This window comes from Malaclemys terrapin, chromosome 2 (genome assembly GCF_027887155.1).
Source record: "Malaclemys terrapin pileata isolate rMalTer1 chromosome 2, rMalTer1.hap1, whole genome shotgun sequence".
Lineage (NCBI taxonomy): Eukaryota > Metazoa > Chordata > Testudines > Emydidae > Malaclemys > Malaclemys terrapin.
In genome coordinates this window covers 95,176,275-95,199,068 of record NC_071506.1, presented here as the reverse complement: position 1 = coordinate 95,199,068, position 22,794 = coordinate 95,176,275, and the positions used below count along the sequence as shown (strand labels likewise).

The following is a 22,794-nucleotide window of genomic DNA, read 5'->3' as shown; positions in this document are numbered from 1 at the left end:
CCATAAAAATGTTGGCATATTGTGGGGCCATGCGGGTACCCATAGCAGTGCCGCTGACTTGAAGGTATATATTGTCCCCAAATGTGAAATAGTTGTGGGTGAGGACAAAATCACAAAGTTCAGCCACCAGGTTAGCTGTGACATTATCAGGGATACTGTTCCTGATAGCTTGTAGTCCATCTTTGTGTGGAATATTGGTGTAGAGGGCTTCTACGTCCATAGTGGCCAGGATGGTGTTTTCTGGAAGATCACCGATGGATTGTAGTTTCCTCAGGAAGTCAGTGGTGTCTCGAAGATAGCTGGGAGTGCTGGTAGCGTAGGGTCTTAGGACAGAGTCTACATAACCAGACAAGCCTGATGTTAGGGTGCCAATGCCTGAGATGATGGGGCGTCCAGGATATCCAGGTTTATGGATCTTGGGTAGCAAATAGAATACCCCTGGTCGGGGTTCTAGGCATGTGTCTGTACGGATTTGTTCCTGTGCTTTGTCAGGGAGTTTTTTTAGCAGATGGTGTAGTTTCTTTAGGTAATCTTCAGTGGGATCAGAGGATAATGGCCTGTAGAATGTGGTGTTAGAGAGCTGTCTAGCAGCCTCCTGGTCATATTCCAATTTATTCATGATGACGACAGCACCTCCTTTGTCAGCCTTTTTGATTATGATGTCAGGGTTGTTTCTGAGGCTGTAGATGGCGTTGTGTTCAGCATGGCTGAGGTTATGTGGCAAGTGATGTTGCTTTTCCACAATTTCAGCCTTTGCACGTCGACGGAAGCAATCTATGTAGAAATCCAGTCTGTTGTTTCGACCGTCCGGAGGAGTCCATGCAGAATCCTTTTTTTTGTAGTGCTGGTAGGGAGGATTCTGTGGGTTAGTATGCTGTTCAGAGGTATGTTGGAAATATTCTTTGAGTCGGAGACGTCGAAAGTAGGATTCTAGGTCACCGCAGAACTGTATCATATTCATGGGTCTGGAGGGACAAAAGGAGAGGCCCCGAGATAGGACAGACTCTTCTGCTGGGCTAAGAGTATAGCTGGAAAGATTAACAATATTGCTGGGTGGGTTAAGGGAGCTACTGTTGTGGCTGCTTGTGGCATGTAGCAGTTTAGATAGTTTAGTGTCCTTTTTCCTTTGTAGAGAGGCAAAGTTTGTCTTGTAAATGGCTTGTCTAGTTTTTGTAAAGTCTATCCATGAGGAAGTTTGTGTGGAAGGTTGGTTTCTTATGAGAGTATCCAGTTCTGAGAGCTCATTCTTAATCTTTCCCTGTTTGCTGTATAGGATGCTGATCAGGTGGTTTCGCAGTTTCTTTGAGAGTGTGTGACACAGTCTCTCAGCATAGTCTGTGTGATATGTAGATTGTAATGGATTTTTTACCTTTAGTCCTTTTGGTATGATGTCCACAAATCTGACATCAGGAATCAAAATACTCAAAAACCAGTGGGAGAACACTTTAACCTGTCTGGTCATTCAGTGACAGACCTGCGGGTGGCTATATTACAACAGAAAAACTTCAAAAACAGACTCCAAAGAGAGACTGCAGAGCTAGAATTGATATGCAAACTAGACACAATTAACTCCGGTTTGAATAAGGACTGGGAATGGCTGAGCCATTACAAACGTTGACTATCTCCCCTTGTAAGTACTCTCACACTTCTTATCACACTGTCTGTACTCGGCTAGCTTGATTATCACTTCAAAAGTTTTTTTTTTTTTTTTTTTTCTCTTAATTAATTGGCCTCTCAGAGTTAGTAAGACAACTCCCACCTGTTTATGCTCTCTGTATGTGTGTATATATATCTCCTCATTATATGTTCCATTCTATATGCATCCGAAGAAGTGGGCTGTAGTCCACGAAAGCTTATGCTCTAATAAATTTGTTAGTCTCTAAGGTGCCACAAGTACTCCTGTTCTTCTTTTTGCGGATACAGACTAACACGGCTGTTACTCTGAAACTTGTCATTATGCAAGGCACTGCATTTAGCCGTATGGAATGGAAATCCATCAACCTCATGAAAAAACTCGTACAGATACAGACAGACATCATCTTCCTTTCCAAATGCAAGCAGATGGACATCATACCAAAAGGACTAAAGGTAAAAAATCCATTACAATCTACATATCACACAGACTATGCTGAGAGACTGTGTCACACACTCTCAAAGAAACTGCGAAACCACCTGATCAGCATCCTATACAGCAAACAGGGAAAGATTAAGAATGAGCTCTCAGAACTGGATACTCTCATAAGAAACCAACCTTCCACACAAACTTCCTCATGGATAGACTTTACAAAAACTAGACAAGCCATTTACAAGACAAACACTTTGCCTCTCTACAAAGGAAAAAGGACACTAAACTATCTAAACTGCTACATGCCACAAGCAGCCACAACAGTAGCTCCCTTAACCCACCCAGCAATATTGTTAATCTTTCCAGCTATACTCTTAGCCCAGCAGAAGAGTCTGTCCTATCTCGGGGCCTCTCCTTTTGTCCCTCCAGACCCATGAATATGATACAGTTCTGCGGTGACCTAGAATCCTACTTTCGACGTCTCCGACTCAAAGAATATTTCCAACATACCTCTGAACAGCATACTAACCCACAGAATCCTCCCTACCAGCACTACAAAAAAAAAGGATTCTGCATGGACTCCTCCGGACGGTCGAAACAACAGACTGGATTTCTACATAGATTGCTTCCGTCGACGTGCAAAGGCTGAAATTGTGGAAAAGCAACATCACTTGCCACATAACCTCAGCCATGCTGAACACAACGCCATCTACAGCCTCAGAAACAACCCTGACATCATAATCAAAAAGGCTGACAAAGGAGGTGCTGTCGTCATCATGAATAAATTGGAATATGACCAGGAGGCTGCTAGACAGCTCTCTAACACCACATTCTACAGGCCATTATCCTCTGATCCCACTGAAGATTACCTAAAGAAACTACACCATCTGCTAAAAAAACTCCCTGACAAAGCACAGGAACAAATCCGTACAGACACATGCCTAGAACCCCGACCAGGGGTATTCTATTTGCTACCCAAGATCCATAAACCTGGATATCCTGGACGCCCCATCATCTCAGGCATTGGCACCCTAACATCAGGCTTGTCTGGTTATGTAGACTCTGTCCTAAGACCCTACGCTACCAGCACTCCCAGCTATCTTCGAGACACCACTGACTTCCTGAGGAAACTACAATCCATCGGTGATCTTCCAGAAAACACCATCCTGGCCACTATGGACGTAGAAGCCCTCTACACCAATATTCCACACAAAGATGGACTACAAGCTATCAGGAACAGTATCCCTGATAATGTCACAGCTAACCTGGTGGCTGAACTTTGTGATTTTGTCCTCACCCACAACTATTTCACATTTGGGGACAATATATACCTTCAAGTCAGCGGCACTGCTATGGGTACCCGCATGGCCCCACAATATGCCAACATTTTTATGGCTGACTTAGAACAACGCTTCCTTAGCTCTCGTCCCCTAACGCCCCTACTCTACTTGCGCTACATTGATGACATCTTCATCATCTGGACCCATGGAAAAGAAGCCCTTGAGGAATTTCACCATGATTTCAATAATTTCCATCCCACCATCAACCTCAGCCTAGATCAATCCACACAAGCGGTCCATTTCCTGGACACTACTGTGCTAATAAGCGATGGTCACATCAATACCACCCTATACCGGAAACCTACTGACCGCTACACTTACCTACATGCCTCCAGCTTCCATCCAGGACACACCACACGATCCATTGTCTACAGCCAAGCTCTAAGATATAACCGCATTTGCTCCAATCCCTCGGATAGAGACAAGCACCTACAAGATCTCTATCAAGCATTCTTAAAACTACAATACCCACCTGCTGAAGTGAAAAAACAGATTGACAGAGCCAGACGAGTACCCAGAAGTCACCTCCTACAAGACAGGCCCAACAAAGAAAATAACAGAACACCACTAGCTGTCACCTTCAGCCCCCAACTAAAACCTCTCCAGCGCATCATCAGAGATCTACAACCTATCCTGAAAGATGATCCTTTACTCTCACAGATCTTGGGAGACAGACCTGTCCTCGCTTACAGACAACCCCCCAACCTAAAGCAAATACTCACCAGCAACCACACATCACTGAACAAAACCACTAACCCAGGAACCTATCCTTGTAACAAACCCCGATGCCAACTCTGTCCACATATCTATTCAAGTGACATCATCATAGGACCTAATCACATCAGCCATACCATCAGGGGCTCGTTCACCTGCACATCTACCAATGTGATCTATGCCATCATGTGCCAGCAATGCCCCTCTGCCATGTACATTGGCCAAACCGGACAGTCTCTACGCAAAAGAATTAATGGACACAAATCTGACATCAGGAATCAAAATACTCAAAAACCAGTGGGAGAACACTTTAACCTGTCTGGTCATTCAGTGACAGACCTGCGGGTGGCTATATTACAACAGAAAAACTTCAAAAACAGACTCCAAAGAGAGACTGCAGAGCTAGAATTGATATGCAAACTAGACACAATTAACTCCGGTTTGAATAAGGACTGGGAATGGCTGAGCCATTACAAACGTTGACTATCTCCCCTTGTAAGTACTCTCACACTTCTTATCACACTGTCTGTACTCGGCTAGCTTGATTATCACTTCAAAAGTTTTTTTTTTTTTTTTTTTTTTTTTTTTTTTTTTTCTCTTAATTAATTGGCCTCTCAGAGTTAGTAAGACAACTCCCACCTGTTTATGCTCTCTGTATGTGTGTATATATATCTCCTCATTATATGTTCCATTCTATATGCATCCGAAGAAGTGGGCTGTAGTCCACGAAAGCTTATGCTCTAATAAATTTGTTAGTCTCTAAGGTGCCACAAGTACTCCTGTTCTTCTTTTTGCCTATTGTGTCACAAACCCAATTATTTTGAGTATTGAATGCAGCAGTGTATCAATCTAAATCTGAGTGTTCAGAATAAAAGAAGAAACCTAAATGCTAATGTAATCTTCCTCAGACAGCACTTAACTAAAGAAAATCTTCATGCTTTTGCTAAATCATAGTTAAGCTGCTGCATTAGGAGAGAAAACATAAGTAACTGGAAATCTGATAATTTCTCTAAAAATACAGCAAATATCATTCTTTTCCTCTTAAACAAGAAGATATTAATAATAAAAATATTACATTTCTGATTACCACACTAACTCTATTTCACTAAGAGCAGCTCTCTAGACATTAGGGGAGCTCCTATATCCTACACAGTATGAGTGGTTCCTTAACATGCTTCTTGGTATGACTTGCTTGGCAATATTGTTAGTTCCAGCCTACTGCTGGCAAGGATTATTTTCTTTGTTCTGCTGATAACCCTAAAACAATACCTAACTGTAGCTCCCAATTATAAAGTACAACTGCCAGAGAAGGCTCTATGAGTTACAGTGGTGAACTGGGTGAGGGACTGACACCAAGGTAATAGAAATCTCCAATTTCTTTGAAGAAAAGGTTTAAGATGAGTGGCTGCAGTGCAGGTTTCCTCTAAGACACCCACCAACCTGTATGTTTTGTGATGCAACTTTTAGAGTAAAAAGTTAGGTAGTTTTGTCCTCATGACTGTTCTCTCTTTACTTAACCCCTCTGTGTCACTTCTAACAGGAGCGCCAATTAGTTTTAATTAGGAGTGTGTGATTGTTATACCCTGTCTAACAGGAACTGGGCTGATATCAATTAATTTCAAATAATCAGCTAACCTGTCAGATGGCAGGGATGTTTGTGTTCCTAGTATCGACTGAGATCATGAGTGAAAGTTTTCATGTGCCACTACCAAATTCCTAAACATCCAGTTCCCAACAGAATTTATTTTATTTATAAAGATATTTTCTTGGACTCTTTGTTTTACCAGCTTTGTTTTTTCTCACTTCCCCCTCTCCTAGTATGTCAATGATTGGCTCTGAAATCAAACAGAAATTGTATCAGTCCTAATGCAAAAGTAACTCTTCTAACCTAAGGGCATGAGAGGTGCCTTGCTGTATTGGGTGTCTGCAACAAATAAAAGCAAAGTAATAAACTAAGAGTCCAATTCTGCAGACACTTGTTAATGGACATAGTACTTATCCTACGATCCTGACTAATAACAGCAAGATTAAAAGACAACTGGGCATAGACTACATATTTTAACAAAAAAAGTTGGATTATCAAATATTACATCAAAATCTGGCCAGTCACCATCCTGACCACACACAAAGCTGTATATTGGGGAATCTTTTATATATTTACCTGGCACTTGCTATGCCAAAGGTATTATTTTCTCATTTTTCATTTACCATCAAATTAATTCTTTCTAGGTGTCTCAAGCTGAGCAACTAAAAATTGGTTCACCCAAATTCACTAGTCACTTCTGAAAATACAGGTCCTCTCTCTATATATATGGCTAGGATTATCTAAAAAGGCTGCTACAAGGAAGAAATAGGAAATTCCATTACTAAATGTTAGGAACCAGCCTTCAGGCAGTATCATTATATCACATGGGTACAAAAGGAAGACTTTCTTTCCTGCTTCATGAGCTTCAGAAGGTAGCTTCATTTTTCTCCATCACAAAACACTCAGGAAGAATGGGCACATCTACACTATGATAAAAAAAACCCGCAACAGGGAGTCTCAGAGCTCGGGTCAGCTAACTCAAGCACACAGGGCTCAGGCTGCAGGTCTAAAAATTGCAGTGTTGACATTCAGGCTCAGGCTGGAGCCCAAGCTCTGAGACCCTCCCCACTTGCAGTCTTAGAGTCCAGGATCCCACCCGAGTCCAAACACCTACATTACAATTGTATAGCCTGCAGCCCAAGCCCCTTGAGGCCAAGTCAGTGACCCAGGCCAGCTGCAGCGATGCTGCAGGTCTTTTATTTCAGCATCCATTTACCCAACATGAGCAGGGAAATTATGTCACTTCAGCAGTGCAAGATACCTCTATAGCATAAACCAATTATAATCATCAGTTTTCTCAGATAAGGGATCCTCTTTTCCAGGCGGGTAGGGAAAAAATCTTGAAGTCAAGTTATTTTCTGAATGATTTTTTTTTTAAAACTGAAAGGTAATCAGGGCAAGGAGGAAAACACATTTGGTGCTGGTTGAAGTTTTTTTGGGATGGGGAGAGGAGGAAACAAGTCCAATTAATAGCCCCTGAAATTGATATTTTGCAGCAAGTGTACAATTAACCATCAGCAATGATCTTGAATCTAAAGTAGTCTAAGGGTATGTCTACACTACGAAATTAGGTCAATTTTATAGAAGTTGATTTTTAGAAATCAATTTTATACAGTCGATTGTGTATGTCCCCACTAAGTGCATTAAGTCGGCAGAGTGCATCCTCACTACCGTGGCTAGCATTGATTCACAGAGTAGTCCACTGTGGGAAGCTATCCCACAGTTCCCGCAGTCTCCGCTGCCCATTGGAATTATGGGTGAAGCTCCCAATGCCTGTGTGACGTTATTGATATAATCTGGGACCATATAGATCATTGTTGCAACCAAAGTCCTGTAGTGGCACCAAATCTTGTATAAAGGGGGTCAAATGAGGTGTCTAAGACAAGGTTATGGTTTACTGGTTATAATTATGCTGTCTATATGTGTGTATCAATGTTGTAGTTGAAGTTCTGAATATTGGCTTTATACTGTCTGCATTTCAAACTTATGCTATGCTTCTGGGAAACTTCCCAGACAAGTTGGTGTTAGCTCTGCCTAGCCTGCTTGATGGCCCATTAAGGACCATCAGCCATACAATTGACCCATTGAGAGAAGGCAAATACACCTTGCAACTCAGCAAAGTATGCAGGGACTGGCCCATGTGACTCTAGACTCCATTTTGCTGTAATTTTCCACAGTAAGGACAAAGAGATGTTCTTACACCTGGAAAAGACTATAAAAGGCTGATGCCTCTCCTCCATCTTGTCTTCAATCCTGCTTCTTACCTGTGGAGGGACTTTGCTACAAACTGAAGCTCTGAACAAAGAACTGAGGACCCATCCCAGCTGGGGATGTACTCCAGAGACTTGATTTTGAACCTGCAGTTTATCTCATCACTGCTACAAGCCTGAACCAAGAACTTTGCCATTACTGTATGTAATTGATTCCATTTAACCATTTCTAGCTCTCATCCATATCTTTTTCCTTTTATGAATAAACCTTTAGATTTTAGATTCGAAAGGATTGGCAACAGTGTGATTTGTGGGTAAGATCTGATTTTATATTGACCTGGGTCTGGGGCTTGGTCCTTTGGGATTGAGACAATCTTTTTTTTCTTTTACTCGGTGTAGTGAGTCGGTGTGGCTCCCCTCCTGCCCAGCAGAGGGAGCACCCTTACAGGCACCGCCGCCTGTTCCCGCCCCCCCGGAAGTCAAGGGGCGGGACAGGAAGTATAAAAGCCGGCCGCCGGAGCTCAGTCAGAGCCCAACCGCCGCAGGAAGCAGACGTGCCGCCGGGAGCTTGCGGCCGGGAGCCCTCTGAGACCCGAGACCGTTGCCCTAACTGGCTGGACCTGCCCCGAGCCCACTACGAGGAGGAGCCGCAGGAGCCCCCCCTGCACCCGGTATTCGGAGGAGCCGTCGGGCCTCCCTCGCGCCAACTACGGAGGCGAGGAGCCCCCAGAACCCCTCCGCCCCTGCTGTTTTCCGGAGGAGCCGCCTGAGCCCCAGTGGCTGGATTTCCCCAAGGAGCTGCCGGACCTGCCCCAAGCCCCGGACCAGAGGAACCGATGCTGCTGGACTGGCCCAAACCCGGCGTCACCAACTAGGTAGGCCCTGAGGGGGAACACGGAAGTAGCCTGGGGGTAGCTGACCCCGGTCAGGCTGTAGACACATGAGCTGATGTCAGTGTGTTTCGGTCAGGACACCCCACTGACCAGCAGCGACACGAGCCGCTGCTAGGGCCCCTGGCTGGGACGCAGTGGAGTAGGTGGGCCTGCGTCCCCCCCTGCCACCCCACTCTTGGGTGGCAGGTTTCCCCCTCACCCAATGCTCAGGTGTAGGAACCTGGGCCTACCTAATTGATTGTTTGCTCAGCCCCTGCACCAGAGGGCCTGAGTTCCCTAACTGAGTGTTGCTCAGCCCCTGCCTGAGGGCCTGGACCCTGAAGTAACTGTTTATTTGCTCAGCCCCTGCCTGAGGGCCTGAGCCCTGAACTAGCTGATGATTTGCTCAGCCCTGCCTGAGGGCCTGAGCTCCCAGAATTGTGGGCCACTCAGCCCTGCACCAAAGGGCCTGGGCATTGACTGTCTGGTGCTTATAGTGAGTCGGTGTGGCTCCCCTCCGCCCAGGAGGGTCGAGCCCCGGCACAAACCTACTACACTGGGGTATTGGTTTTCATAACCATTTGTCCCCATAACGAGTGGCACTGGTGGTGATACTGGGAAACTGGAGTGTCTAAGGGAATTGCTTGTGTGACTTGTGGTTAGCGAGTGGGGTGAGACCAAAGTCCTCTTAGTCTGGATGGTTTGGTTTGCCTTAGAGGTGGAAAAACCCCAGCCTTGGGCTGTAACTGCCCTGTTTAAGCAATTTGTCCTGAATTGGCACTCTCAGTTGGGTCCTGCCAGAACCAGCATCGTTACAGCCTGATGGGGCAAAATTATTCTCATGGGTGGTTTGGGGTACATGTCGTCACTCTCTCCTTCCTCCCTCCCTGAAAGCAACTGCAGACAATCATTTCACGCCTTTTTGCCTGGGTTACCCGTGCAGATGCCATAGCACGGCAAGCATGGAGCCTGCTCAGCTCACTGCTGCTGTTGCGAGCATTGTAAACACCTTGCACATTATACTGCAGTATGTGCAGAACCTGGCTGAGAGATGGCAGCACAAGGACGATTGTGATGAGGACATGGACACAGACGTTCCTGAAAGCACGTGCTGTGGCAATTGGGACATCATGGTGGCAGTGGGGCTGGTTGATACAGTGGAACGCCGATTCTGGGCCCAGCAAACAAGCACAGACTGGTGCTGCGAAATTTTTGCATGCATTCGGCCACTTTCCTGGAACTTTGTGAGTTGCTTTCCCCGCCCTGAAGTGCAGGAATACCAAGATGAGAGCTGCCCTGACTGTTGAGAAGCAAGTGACGATAGCCCTGTGGAAGCTTGCAACGCCTGACTGCTACCGGTCAGTCGGGAATCAATTTGGAGTGGGCAAATCTACTGTGGGGGCTGCTGTGATTCACGTAGCCAATGCAATAACTGACGTTCTGCTATCAAGGGTAGTGACTCTGGGAAATGTGCAGGTCATAGTGGATGGCTTTGCTGCAATGGGTTTCCCTAACTGTGGTGGGGTGATAGATGGAATGCATATCCCTATCTTGGCACCGGACCACCTTGCCAACCATACACCACAAGGGGTACTTCTCAATGGTGCTGCAAGCACTGGTGGATCACAAGGGATGGTTCATCACCAACAACGTGGGATGGCCGGGAAAGATGCATCTTTAGGAACTCTGGGCTGTTTGAGCAGCTGCAAGAAGGGACTTACTTTCCAGACAAGAAAGTTACTGTTGGGTATGTTGAAATGCCAATAGTTATCCTTGGAGACCCAGCCTACTCCTTGCTCCCATGGCTCATGAAGCCATACACAGGCAGCCTGGACAGTGGTAAGAAGCAGTTCAACTATAGGCTAAGCAAGTGCAGAATGGTGGTAGAATGTGCCTTTGGACGTTTAAAAGCTCGCTGGCGCTGTTTGCTGACTCGGTTAGTCCTCAGCGCAACCAATATTTCCATTGTTATTACTGCTTGCTGTGTGCTCCATAATATCTGTGAGAGTAAGGGGGAGACATTTATGGTGGGGTGGGAGGTTGAAGCAAATCACTTGGCTGCCAATTTTGACCAGCCAGACATCAGGGCAATTACAAGAGCACAGGTACGTGCGCTGTGCATCAGAGAGGCTTTGAAAACCAGTTTCATGATTGGCCAGGCTACGGTGTGACAGTTGTGTGTGTTTCTCCTTGATGAAAACCCGCCCCCTTCGTTGATTTTAGCTCCTTGTAAGCCAATCACCCTCCCCTCTTCAATCACAGCTGGCAAAGGAAATAAAGTCACTATTGTTTTGACACCATGCATTCTTTCTTTATTAATTAAAAAAAAAGGAGATAACTGATAAGGTATCCTGGGTGGAGTAGGGTGGGATGGTGGAGGAGGGGAGGACAAGGCCATATTGCTTATTGTAGCCACACTACAAATCAAAACTGTTTGAATGGCAGCCTTCTGTTGCTTGGGCCATCCTCTGGAGTGCAGTGGCTGGGTGCCCGGAGCGTCCCCCCACCCCACACGTTCTTGGGCGTCTGGGTGAGGAAGATATGGAACTTGGGGAGGAGGGCAGGCGGTTGCACAGTGGATGCAGCGGTGGTCTGTGCTCTTGTTGGCTTTCCTGCAGCTCCACCAGATGCCTGAGCATTTCTGTTTGCTCCCCTATTAGCCTCAGCATTGCATACTGCCTCTGCTCATCGTGCTCACTTAATGCTTTCCTGGACTCTGCCACTGAATGCCTCCATGCATTCAGTGCGGGAGGACTGCATGAGCTTGGAAAACATGTCATTGCGAGTGCGTTTTAGAAACATTTGTACCTGGGGGGGTATAAAAAGGGAGTGTAAAATTTAAGATGATACATTTCTGAGAACAAAAGGGAGACTCTTTCACAGTGAATCAAACAATTCACAGCAGACAGCACATGTGCTTTAGGTACAAGGTCGCATTTTGCCTTTTATATTGAGCACCCGCCAGAATGGTGACACATCACACATAGCTGGGCAACAGAATTCAGTTTCCAGGCAGCCAAAGTAAGCCGAAGGGTATGCGGATTTGGCTTCTAACGTCTTCATAACATGTGGGAATGTTTTCAAACTGCAGCACCCTCCTTTCCCATAGCAAGCAATGCCGGTTGGGTTTGCCATTTAAAAGGAGGGGCGGGGCTGCAGTTTTTGGGTGAATGTGCAGCACACACTTCCCCCCCACGCCTCCCCGTGGCTATTTGGGATGATCCCTTCACTCCTCCCCCCACCACGTGGCTATTCTCAGGGATGATCCCTTTTAGTCAATTGCAAACAGCCCGGCATGAACGGGGTCCTTTTACTGTTCCCTTACAAAAATTCCCCTATTTCAACCAGGTGACCATGTATTATATCACTCTCCTGAGGTTGACACAGAAAGATATAGACCGAATGTTGCTTGAATGCGACCAAAACCCATGCTTTGTGCTGCAATGATTCTGGACTACTTGCTACTGGCTTGGCGTTGTAAAGTGTCCTACCGTGGAGGATGAAATAAGGCAGCCCTCCCCAGAAACCTTCTGCAAAGGCTTTCAGAGTACCTCCAGGAGAGCTTCATGGAGATGTCCCTGGAGGATTCCTGCTCCATCCCCAGACACGTTAACAGACTTTTCCAGTAGCTGTACTGGCCACAAATGCATCCCAAGTCTTCAGAGCAAATCAAACATTAAACACTATTGCTAAGCTTTTAAACCCTGTACCGTAGTTACAAATGTGCACTCACCAGAGGGGCCTTCTCCGCCTTCAGGGTCGGGGATCCCGCCTTGGGAGGGTATTGTCTCCAGGGTGGTGAAAAGGTCCTGGCTGCCGGGGAGAAGGGATTCACCACTTGCCTGCTGCACATTCTCCTCCTCCTCCTCTTCCTCATCCACAAAATCCTCCTTCCTGTTGCGTGAGACTTCCCCCTTGCAGGTGTCCACGGACAGTGGTGGGGTAGTGGTAGGGTCCCCCCCTAGAATGCCATGCAGCTGATCATAGAAGCGGCATGTATGGGGCTCTGACCCAGAGCAAGTGTTTGCCTCCTTTGTCTTTTGTTAGGCTTGCCTGAGCTCCTTGACTTTCACGCGGCACTGCTGTGTATCCCTGTTGTAGCCTTTGTCCATCATGCCCTGTGCGATTTTGGCATATACGTTAGCATTTCTTCTCTTTGATCGGAGTTCTGGCTGCACAGATTCTTCTCCCCATACAGCAATGAGATCCAGTGTTTCCCATTCGCTCCATGCTGGAGCTCGTTTGCGATTCTCGGGGGACTGCATGGTCACTTGTGTTGTTGAGCTCGCCACACTGACCAAAGAGGAAATGAAATTCAAAAGTTCCCGGGGCTTTTCCTGTGTACCTGGCTAGTGCATCGGAGTTGAAAGTGCTGTCCAGAGCGGTCACATTGGAGAACTCTGGGATAGCTCCCGGAGGCCAATAACTTCTATTTGCATCCACACTACAAATTTGACCCAGCAAGTTTGATTTTAGTGCTATTCCCCTCACCGGGGAGGAGTACAGAAGTCGATTTTAAGAGCCCTTTAGGTCGACAGAATGGGGTTGCTTGTGTAGATGCATTCATTATAAAATCGACGTAATGCGGCTAAATTTGACCTAACCCTGTAGTGTAGACCAGGGCTAAGATGTTTAAGGGTAATTGATAATGAAACGGATTAAACTGGGTTTTGTACCCAATAGAATGTGTTTGGCAAAAGCAGCAGAATTTTATGCTGTTGTAATTTAAAATAAGCTGTATTCATAGGAATGTTGAAAAATTAGTTAATTAATGAGCTCTTTTTATATTTATATATTACACATGCACACACACATTTTGTCCAAATTGTCTAACAGCCTAGTTGACATATTCAGTAGAAAGATAAATTGGGGGGTTATTAGATTTAGAGACACATAAAATCTTCAGAAAGACTCTTATATTGGTAGGACAATGGACAAAGGGACTAAAGAGGTCAAATTCTATGTCTAATGTCAAAGATTGCAGTCCTAGGATCATAAATAAACACATAACTCTACAATATATAAATGCATTTACAGATTGCCCTTGAATATGGGAATAAACTGTAAGTGACGACAGATTCTTTTAACAAATTAAAAGTTTAAATACCTTATCCTCTGCCTGGTTTAGCCCTCTTTTTAGGTCTTCCACCCGACTTCTCAGCTTCTTAACCTCATCCTCGTGTTGTTCCACTCTCTTGCTTGTATGCATCAGTTCCGCCTCTTTATCATGATACTGCTTGTTTAGCTTGTGGTGTGCATGCTGCAGCTCAATGAGCTCCTTTTAAATAAAAACAATACTGTTCAGATACTAAAACACATTTGGGCACTGAAACAGCTTAGAAATCTTCTTAAAGGAAGCTTTCTATAGGGAGCCTGCTATGGCTGTTGAAAGTCTTGCTTATAAAAAAAATTGGTTAAGTGTATTCCAGTTAATATTTATTCTAACAAGAACAATTCTGCATTTTCAGGTGAACTTAAAGGTGTAGGGACCTATTCACATCAGTTCACAAAAAAGTATAGGGAGGGCAGATCCTCAGCTGGTGTAAATTGTCTTTATATCACCACCGACACCAATGGAGCTATAAAAATGTACACCAGCTGAGAATCTGGCCCAGGGTCTTTTATCACAGCTTTGCGACTGCAATGTGCTGCCACTGAGGAAGAAAATAGTCCCTTCAGTAGAGAACTGTAAGAAATGTCAGGGCTATCTGTGACTTTCTGAGGAGAATTGCTGTGGAAAATTACATGACATTTTATCAAAAGACAGAGGCTCTTACAGTTAAACTGGTGAAGCATCCAAACCATTTATCAAAGCCCTTTCAGTTCTCATTTCAAGGTAGATGAAACAAATATTAAAATAAAGTTCATCTGTTTCTGGAACATTTTAGAAAGTAAAACCAATCTGTTCATACCTGTTTTTCTCTTGCCAACTCTTAAATTAAATACACATTTTCATAACTTGTTAACCTCTATCCTCTGTGCTAAGGTAATAATCATTTAGTCAAAAATCTTGAGTGTGAAAACCAAAGTGATAGCAGGGAGATGCAACTAGTTGTAAAAGTTAGTGTAGTCAAGACAAAATGTTTTACATTTGAAAGTAGCAGCGTGTATAAGAGCTACCTTGTTTGGAATAAGAAATTGATTATGAACAGATTATTGTTATTTTTACTAATTTGTAATGTGGTAGTGCCTGAAGTCCCCAGCCCCATTGTGCTAGGCACAATACAAATAAAAAAGAAAGACAGTTCCTACCCTGAACACCTTATAATTTAAGTAGAAGTACATTGTAGCCTAAATAAATTGTGAATTTGAATCATCAGCTGAAACACAGGACACTAGTTGGCATCTATTTGAGTGTCTTTGGTTTGATCATCTATACTGAACATTAGGGCTTCTGGTTTTTTGGTCTTTATTAATTTCATTTTTGTGGTTAATCGGGGCTTTTGAGGGCTTTCTCTTCATATGCACTGTAATGAGTAACGTATATTGTATACATTGCTCATTACACTCATATATACTGTCATAAGTAATCTTTTGATAATGTTCCCTAGTGTGCTTTAATGTAGTACTGTCTCAAACAGCACAACGTTAAAGTGCACTAGGCAACCTTTGGTGCACACTAGCAGGGTCTACATGGACCAATTAATGTGCAACACATTAGTGTGCTTCGGAAATCATACCCTCATGGTTTTCATTAGTGTTCCCTGTCGACAAGTCCTGAAATACAAGTAAGCACTTTCTGTGTTTTTTCTGGCATTTATTGTATAAATGCCGATTTTCTTTTTTTCTTTTCTTCTTTTTAAACTTGTTCTCTTATTGGGGGTACTATATTGGTGTTTATTGGTAAAACCAGAAAATCAGAAGCCCTATGAATATTTCAATGTAATTAGCATTTATAGGTTTTTCTAAAAAGTCCACAAGCCCTAAGCATCTGCTTCAACTACTATACTCTCCTGCCTCCCTGGTTTCCAATTTATTCCTGTAAGAGTAAGGCCTGGTCTACACTAGACAGTTAGGTGGACACAAGACAGCTTACATCAGACTACCTGTGGATGTGTCTTCACTTAAATTTGGCTATGTAGATTTAATAACATGACCTTCATGAGTGGTGTAGAGTCATGGTCAATATACTTAGGTCAATGCAGTGAGAGTATAGACACTGCATTACTTATGTCAACCATTACTGTCCTCCAGCAGCTGTCCCACATTGCCCCACCCTTACCACTCTAGTCATTATTGTGAATTCAGCCTCCTCCCCCCGGCACCTTTTAAAGCAAAAGCCACAGTTGGTGTATATGTCCCTAAAATGGAAATGACTGTTCTTTCCCCTTCATAAGTTCTGTTCCTTTAATTTATTAAGTTTTAAATGTTTTTTTTTAAATTGCTTGGTTCATGTCAAAGATTAATTTTGTTCCAAAAAATAGAATTTTATTCTGAATTAGTTCCTAGCATATGCTGGCTGTTGCTGAGTGGGTCTAATAGCGACCAAATATCTGTTACTGCACTGTGTTGCACTATTCATACCACCACTCACAAACAATATTAATAGGTGCATTGACAATGTAATATTCCTACATGCATAGCAGTCACTACAAGTTTCTTATCAGGTTGCAAAAGAACAGGGCCAGGTAGAGCACATTTCTACAACACTCACTACTCTGGCTCACTATTAAAATGGTCTTTCAAAGACTCCCTGAGCTGTGTAGCTCTGCCAAATGATGATGGCAATAGCTGAATATGCCCACTGTGAACTAGCTTTTCCCAGAGGCACGCATAAAGACAGTGTGAGTTGACTGATCATGTAGTTAACAAGTGCTGTCTTTTCTCTTGACAGCTTACTATTATAGCTCTTCCCCCTCCCCCAAAAAGCATGCTGTTAACATCATGTTATTTGTCCAATTAGACCACATCACTTCCCTTTTTGAATCAATCCACTGTAATTTTCTTCCCCAGATGCTAGCAAGTAGGGCCAGGTTAGCCTATCCTTATTCAGACTCATTGTGGTGCCAGAGATGAAAAGGCATCTCTTTTAAGTACGTGAGTCCCCTCATACTGACAGCAGGACTCTGAGATCAGCTATGTCATATTCTTTATTAAAATATACCATTTCTGAGATTGGTGACTAATATTATTGCTTTCGTAGAGCCCCACAAAATATGTTTGTTCTCAGGGCATGAATGTTAAAGTTGATTACTAGGAGTCCTTTAGTGGCATGTACCATAAGCTGCTGTTTCTGTTTGGTATTTTACACAGTTGCCTTCATTTTTACCTTGGATATCTAAAAATCACTGGTTTCTAACTTTGTGTACAGATGTAACTGGAAGCCATCTGAAGTCTGAGGTGCAGATAAAAGGCCAAACAGCTAGTGACTAGAATCCAACATAAGGAGGTAATGATCAAATAATGGTTCTTGTTGTTTTGTTCACTAAACTTCTTCCAATGAATTCTGGATGTTAAAAGATACAAAGCAATATCAGGTAATGCTTTTAATACTGTCTTTCCATTGCTCTCAGAACCTTTATTTTTCCATTTCCCTCCCCCAAAATGTGTAAACTAATTCTCACTGGCTAAAAATGGTATAACTCAGGTATCAGCTATAGTGATTTAAAACCATCAATCTTGTTCTGTAGACAAACACAAAGTGACTTGAGGATACTGACTGGCTGAGATACTCGTTCTGCTTTTGCAGAGTGAACTATCAGTATATTTTAGTAGACTTTGTGAATGTTATAAGATCTTGAGTAGTCACAAGATACATTGGATGATCCAAACACTAATCTCAGAGAGCCAACAGAGTGGCTGAGAATGAGTGTACTCTTGCTTAAACAGGCTCTTTTCCCACACTTTCCACTGCAATCCTGAAGCAGCCAGCTACACATAGGCAAGTATTTCACTGGTGCATAAGGCATGCTGCCCACCAGACACTTGGGGAAGAGTTGGTGCTGTAAAGAGGCCAAAGGGAAAGATGTTTTATTGGCAATGATAGTATCTTACCCCCTCTTTATGAGAGGGACCTCTGAGAAAAAAAGATGAGGAACAGGAAATTAGAGTGGTCATGGAGTGGAATTGGATTTTGTATCCATACTGGATTATTTCTAACATCCACTAAAAAAAGGTGGGCAGGGCAATCCTTAAAGGGGAGAAAGGTTTTCTTTCCCCTGATGGCCCAGACAAAGCCTCTCCACCCAAGAGGGTGTATGAGAGATCCTAGCAAGTGCTCACTCCTGTCCACCCACTAGGATTGCTGTGTCAAGCTTCTAAAGCCTCAGCAAGCTGGTTCCTTATTTGGCTTCTCTGGCATATTTCCTGGGCACTGACTCTCAGAAATGGGGCTCCTCAGCCCACCTGTAATAAGCCCTAGGACCACTACTTACCTCATAGATACCCCAGTTACTTGAACATAGCTGTCTCCACCCAGAAGGTGTTAAGCTTCTGATTTATAGTTCAGCTTTCTCAGGCAAAAAGCAGTTGTGAAGCAGTCAACACACACTCGTACACCTTTATGTTTAATCATACAAAGCACAAGAGTGTACAAATCATACAAAACAATAAATACTAAAGGCATGTCCCTCTCTCACCATTCCAGGGCATTCTTTGGGCTAAGGTCTAAGTCCCTTGGGTTGTCCAGAGTCCTGGGGCCCATCTGGGCTCAGGAAAGCCATTAGAAACTCCTGTCCCATAATGCTGTTAGATAGTGTGTGACCTCTTCCTCCTGAAGCCTCTTACCCAGCTTCTCTGAACTTTCTCTCTCCTGCCCCATGCTGCCTTTACCTTTCTGGGTCCCCTAATTCTGTATGTTCCTTGATTTAAATCTCTCCTGGGCACTGTTCTCTTGTTCTGTTCCTGGCAAGTTCCCACTGCTCCTCCCATCCTTCAGAGGAATTAGCTAAATTGGTTTTCTAAGGGCAGCTCACCTATTGGCCCAGATATTTGCACCTGAATAGGGTCATTGAGGCCTAAGCACCTTCTCTTGTATCTGTCTGGTTCATATCTTTTTCAGGGTTTGTCAGTAGTGGTGGATTCACATACATGCAGGTGTTCATGACACGGCAGTTTTTTCCTAATACAATATCACAGTATCAATTAGATTTCAGAAATTTTACAGACATAACTCCAGTGGAGAGGGTGGGAGGAGGCAGCATTCTTTTGGCTTCAGTTGTCAGTTCCTCCCCCAGCAGATAATTGTGGTATATAACTTTTTTATTATTATTGTTTATTCTCTTTTTGCCCTTTTCCATTCTGGCTAACTTTGGACCAAATTCTCTATAACAGTTGTGAGGTTACTTCAGCTTTACACTGGGGTAACTCAAATCTGGCTCTTTAATAAATGAACTGTATTACTTTCACAAGACTGATGTGGTGAGTACGAGGTTTATTTTTGCACAAGAAATTATTTTGATTTTTGAAAATAAAAGCACCTAACTTTAGAAGTTGTAACTGGGCACAAATAAAGTCAGCATCAAAACAGCCGGATTACAGATAGGACTACAGCTTTGTAGTAGTAACAATGAAAAGAGAAAGAAAGGAAAAAGGCATGAGCAGAATAAATCTGACAAAAAGGCTATTTGAGAAATAATTGTTGGGGTTTGGGGGCTTTTTTTTTTTTTTTTTTTTTAAATCTCTTGAGCAATCTCTACCCCATTATAATTGTAGGAGCTCCATCTACAGTTTTAATCATCTACAGTTATAATCAATATGATTGGGCTATTTTTCAGAGAGAACCTGGTTTGCTTGCACACAAATAATAATACATGATACGACAATGGCTATAGAAGAACTACACTTCTATAACTGGGTCTGGCTTGATTCCATCATACTGATAACCTTGTTACACTTCAGCTGGATTTAATAGGGGACATGGGCAAGAAAAGTTATTCTGACATGGAAACAAGTTGATTAAAGTACAATGTGTGTGGACACTATAACCAAATCTATTTATTTGAAAGTTAGTTGAAGACATCAACCATGGTTCAAAAAGAAGCATCTAAGAGGAATGCACAACAAGATTACATGATATTTTATAGAAAGAAGTGTAATAAATTGGGTACTGTCTCCAAATTCACCCTAATCTTATTGAAGCTGTCATCACAGCAAAGAATAGTAGAATACACAGAGAGCTGCTTCTAACAAATTCACACACTAAGCAAAAAAAGCAAAATTTGTGTTTTGCTGCAAGTAGCAAAAAATTCAAAAGACATAATAAAATTCCCTTTAGAAGGAACAGTTAATTATATCATGGCCTTCCCTCAGCCATATTTTTCTCTACCCCAAGGAACCTGCCCAGTTCTCTTGGAAAAAATCAGGAATAATTTGAACTCTCTTAAATATTCCTAAGCCCTGGTGCAAAAAACGGAACATACTGTTCCATCTCAGGCTTAACCAGTGATGACTAGAGAGAAATAATTACTCTGCTTGTTTTACATATGATATTCCTGGTAAAGCAACCCACTATATTCTTTGTCTTTCTCATATTCTCCCCTTCTTGGGTTGTATTTCCTTAACAGTATTCTTAAAGAATAGTGCACACTTCATCATTCATTCCCATGCAAAACACTTTACATTTATTAGATGTCTTTTTTGCCCACTTTATTTTACTAATATCACATTGTATCTTTAAAACTAGCTTTCACAGTATTTCTTATCATTCCATTAGACCACTCTCTACTTCATCCCCCAACTGGTCAATAATAATAATTTAAAAACAGCCACAACCACCAACAGCACCACTTAGTATGGGACCCAGAAGAATTCAAGCAGGACGTCAACACTTCTTCCCACTTGATAGTTAGCCATCCTAATCTACGCACTTTTAATCCAATTTTGAATACATGTGTACTAGTCAAATCTCATTTACATCGCTCTAGTTTCCCCAATGACAGTGACTCGTTGAAACTCTACTCCGTTTACTTTATCTACTCTAAGCTAGATATCATATCAAAGAAAGATGTCTTGATTTTGTTTTTTCTTGATGAAACCAACTGTGTGCATTCACACATGCCTCACCTCAACTTTCCCCTAGAATCTAAATAATTTCAGAATGACAGTTTTATTAGTTGTCTTAGCAATTTATCAGACACTGAAGTTAAATGCCGTTGTTTGCAATTCTCTATCAGTTTTATTTAGGATTGTGCATTCAGAATATGCAGAGACCTGAACATAGCAAATTATCCCAGTATTTTTGTTTACATTTTTCATCAGCTTTTCTAATGCCTCCAGGAGAAAATTATCCCAGGACGTCTAAAATAAGCATATTTCTACCATTTATGAACAGAAATGCTTTAAGACTAAAAATTTTTTTACCTCACTTCCATAAATGGCTCCCTCAGATCCTAAAAAGCCCAGAGAAAGTATACCTCCACTTGTGTCCTTTTGTATAGACTGTACAGACACTAATTTCTGTACATCTTCAAAAAGATACTATAAGGTTTGCCTGTAAAAGTATTCTGAGACCTTCCTGACTGCCCTATGAATAAAATTAACTACTGTGATTCCAGTACTACTTACACCTATTCCCATGTGTACCTTAGAGTCCTGCTTATTTGAATAAAACATTGAACGATGATCTTTATTGTGTTCCTTTCTGAACAGTCTTGTGACTTCCCTCCCACCCTGGCAAACTATAAATACAGAAGTAATGTTATATTTCCAGAGGCTATAGTAAAATAGCTATTAAGCACTTCATCATGCTCCTTATTATGCTGTTTGCTCTCCTTTCCTTTAGCTGCTGCGTGGCACGTGAGACTACCTTTTGTGCAAACTCATATGGATTTACTTCTCAAATATTACTTTTCCACCTGATGTACATTATTTGCAGAGGTAAGTGCAACATATATGTGAGATCTAATAATACAAAATATGACTAACTTTTTTGATACATTTAATCTAGTATATATTGCTTGTCTTGTGAGGAGAAAAACAGATCAGTTTGAAGTGATGTTGTAAATTCTCACCAGTTTATGAAATCCTTTACTAGGTCCAGAGATTCCCAGGCAAACTAAAATGATATGGCCTACCTCTGAGGTGCTATTAGGGAAAGAATAACTTACAGAATAAGCTTTGCACGACAAGTAGAATCAGTCATTTTTACTATTATAACCAAGACAAATTCCCATTAGAAACTATACGACCCTTGCAAGCAACTACTTTAGATTTTTATATACTTGGTAAGCCCAATATGGCAGTACTATGTTTCAAATCACTTCTGTAAATCTAATTGATTTAATAAATTCATACTTAAATTGCTATTCAATTACTTACTCTATGCTTCAGCAGTTTTACAGTATCATGCGTACAGCAGCACTAGAATATAATTAAAGGCCCTATTCATTGAAGATAAATTCTTGTGCCACTAGGTCAACTGTGTTTTTTGCCCCTTTTTCTAGTTAGAACATTTCTGTATGAAAAATTACTATGGAAAACTGGAAATAAATAAATCCTTGACTATGGACTGGCCTGTACAGGGGTCATATATAAATGTGAGGCCATGACAAACATATACATTTATCATATGAACATAAAATCAGTACTTCATGGACAAATCTATAATATCACATTAACATTGAATGCATGTCCACAACTACCATTTACATGAAGGTTTATTCAGGGAAGTAATCCAGTAACTCATTGTTTTTAAAGATGATCTGGATGTTAAAAAGCTTAAGGAACTTTGTATATGAAAATACAAAATCACACTGGTTCAAATTCATGGCAGAAATACAGTGGAGTCACATCTTACGCATGGGGGTTAGGTTCTAAGATCAGCATGTAAGAGGAAAATCGCGTATAGTGAAAATTACCATAAAGTACAGTATACACAGTAGACACTAGAACAGGGGTCCTCAACCTACGGCCCGCGTGCCAAAGGTGGCATGCAAGCTGAATTTTTTTTGATGGCAGGCTGCGGGTCCCGGCCACTGCTGAGCCTGCTGCCAGCCTGGGGTTCCGTTCACTCTGCTGCCAGCCAAGGTCCCAGCCAGCGGCTCCGCTCAGCCTCCTGCCGTTCACCCAG

General features: G+C 42.6%; 1 protein-coding gene across 1 annotated transcript in view; it reads right to left on the bottom strand.

The window, feature by feature from the left end:
• Nucleotides 1-22,794, bottom strand: part of CCDC102B (coiled-coil domain containing 102B) — a 374,548-nt gene that overhangs the window by 119,413 nt on the left and 232,341 nt on the right. Inside the window, exon 7 of the mRNA XM_054017032.1 lies at nucleotides 13,894-14,064. Coding sequence (XP_053873007.1) covers nucleotides 13,894-14,064 — 171 coding nt within the window. The remainder of the gene's footprint in view (nucleotides 1-13,893; nucleotides 14,065-22,794) is intronic.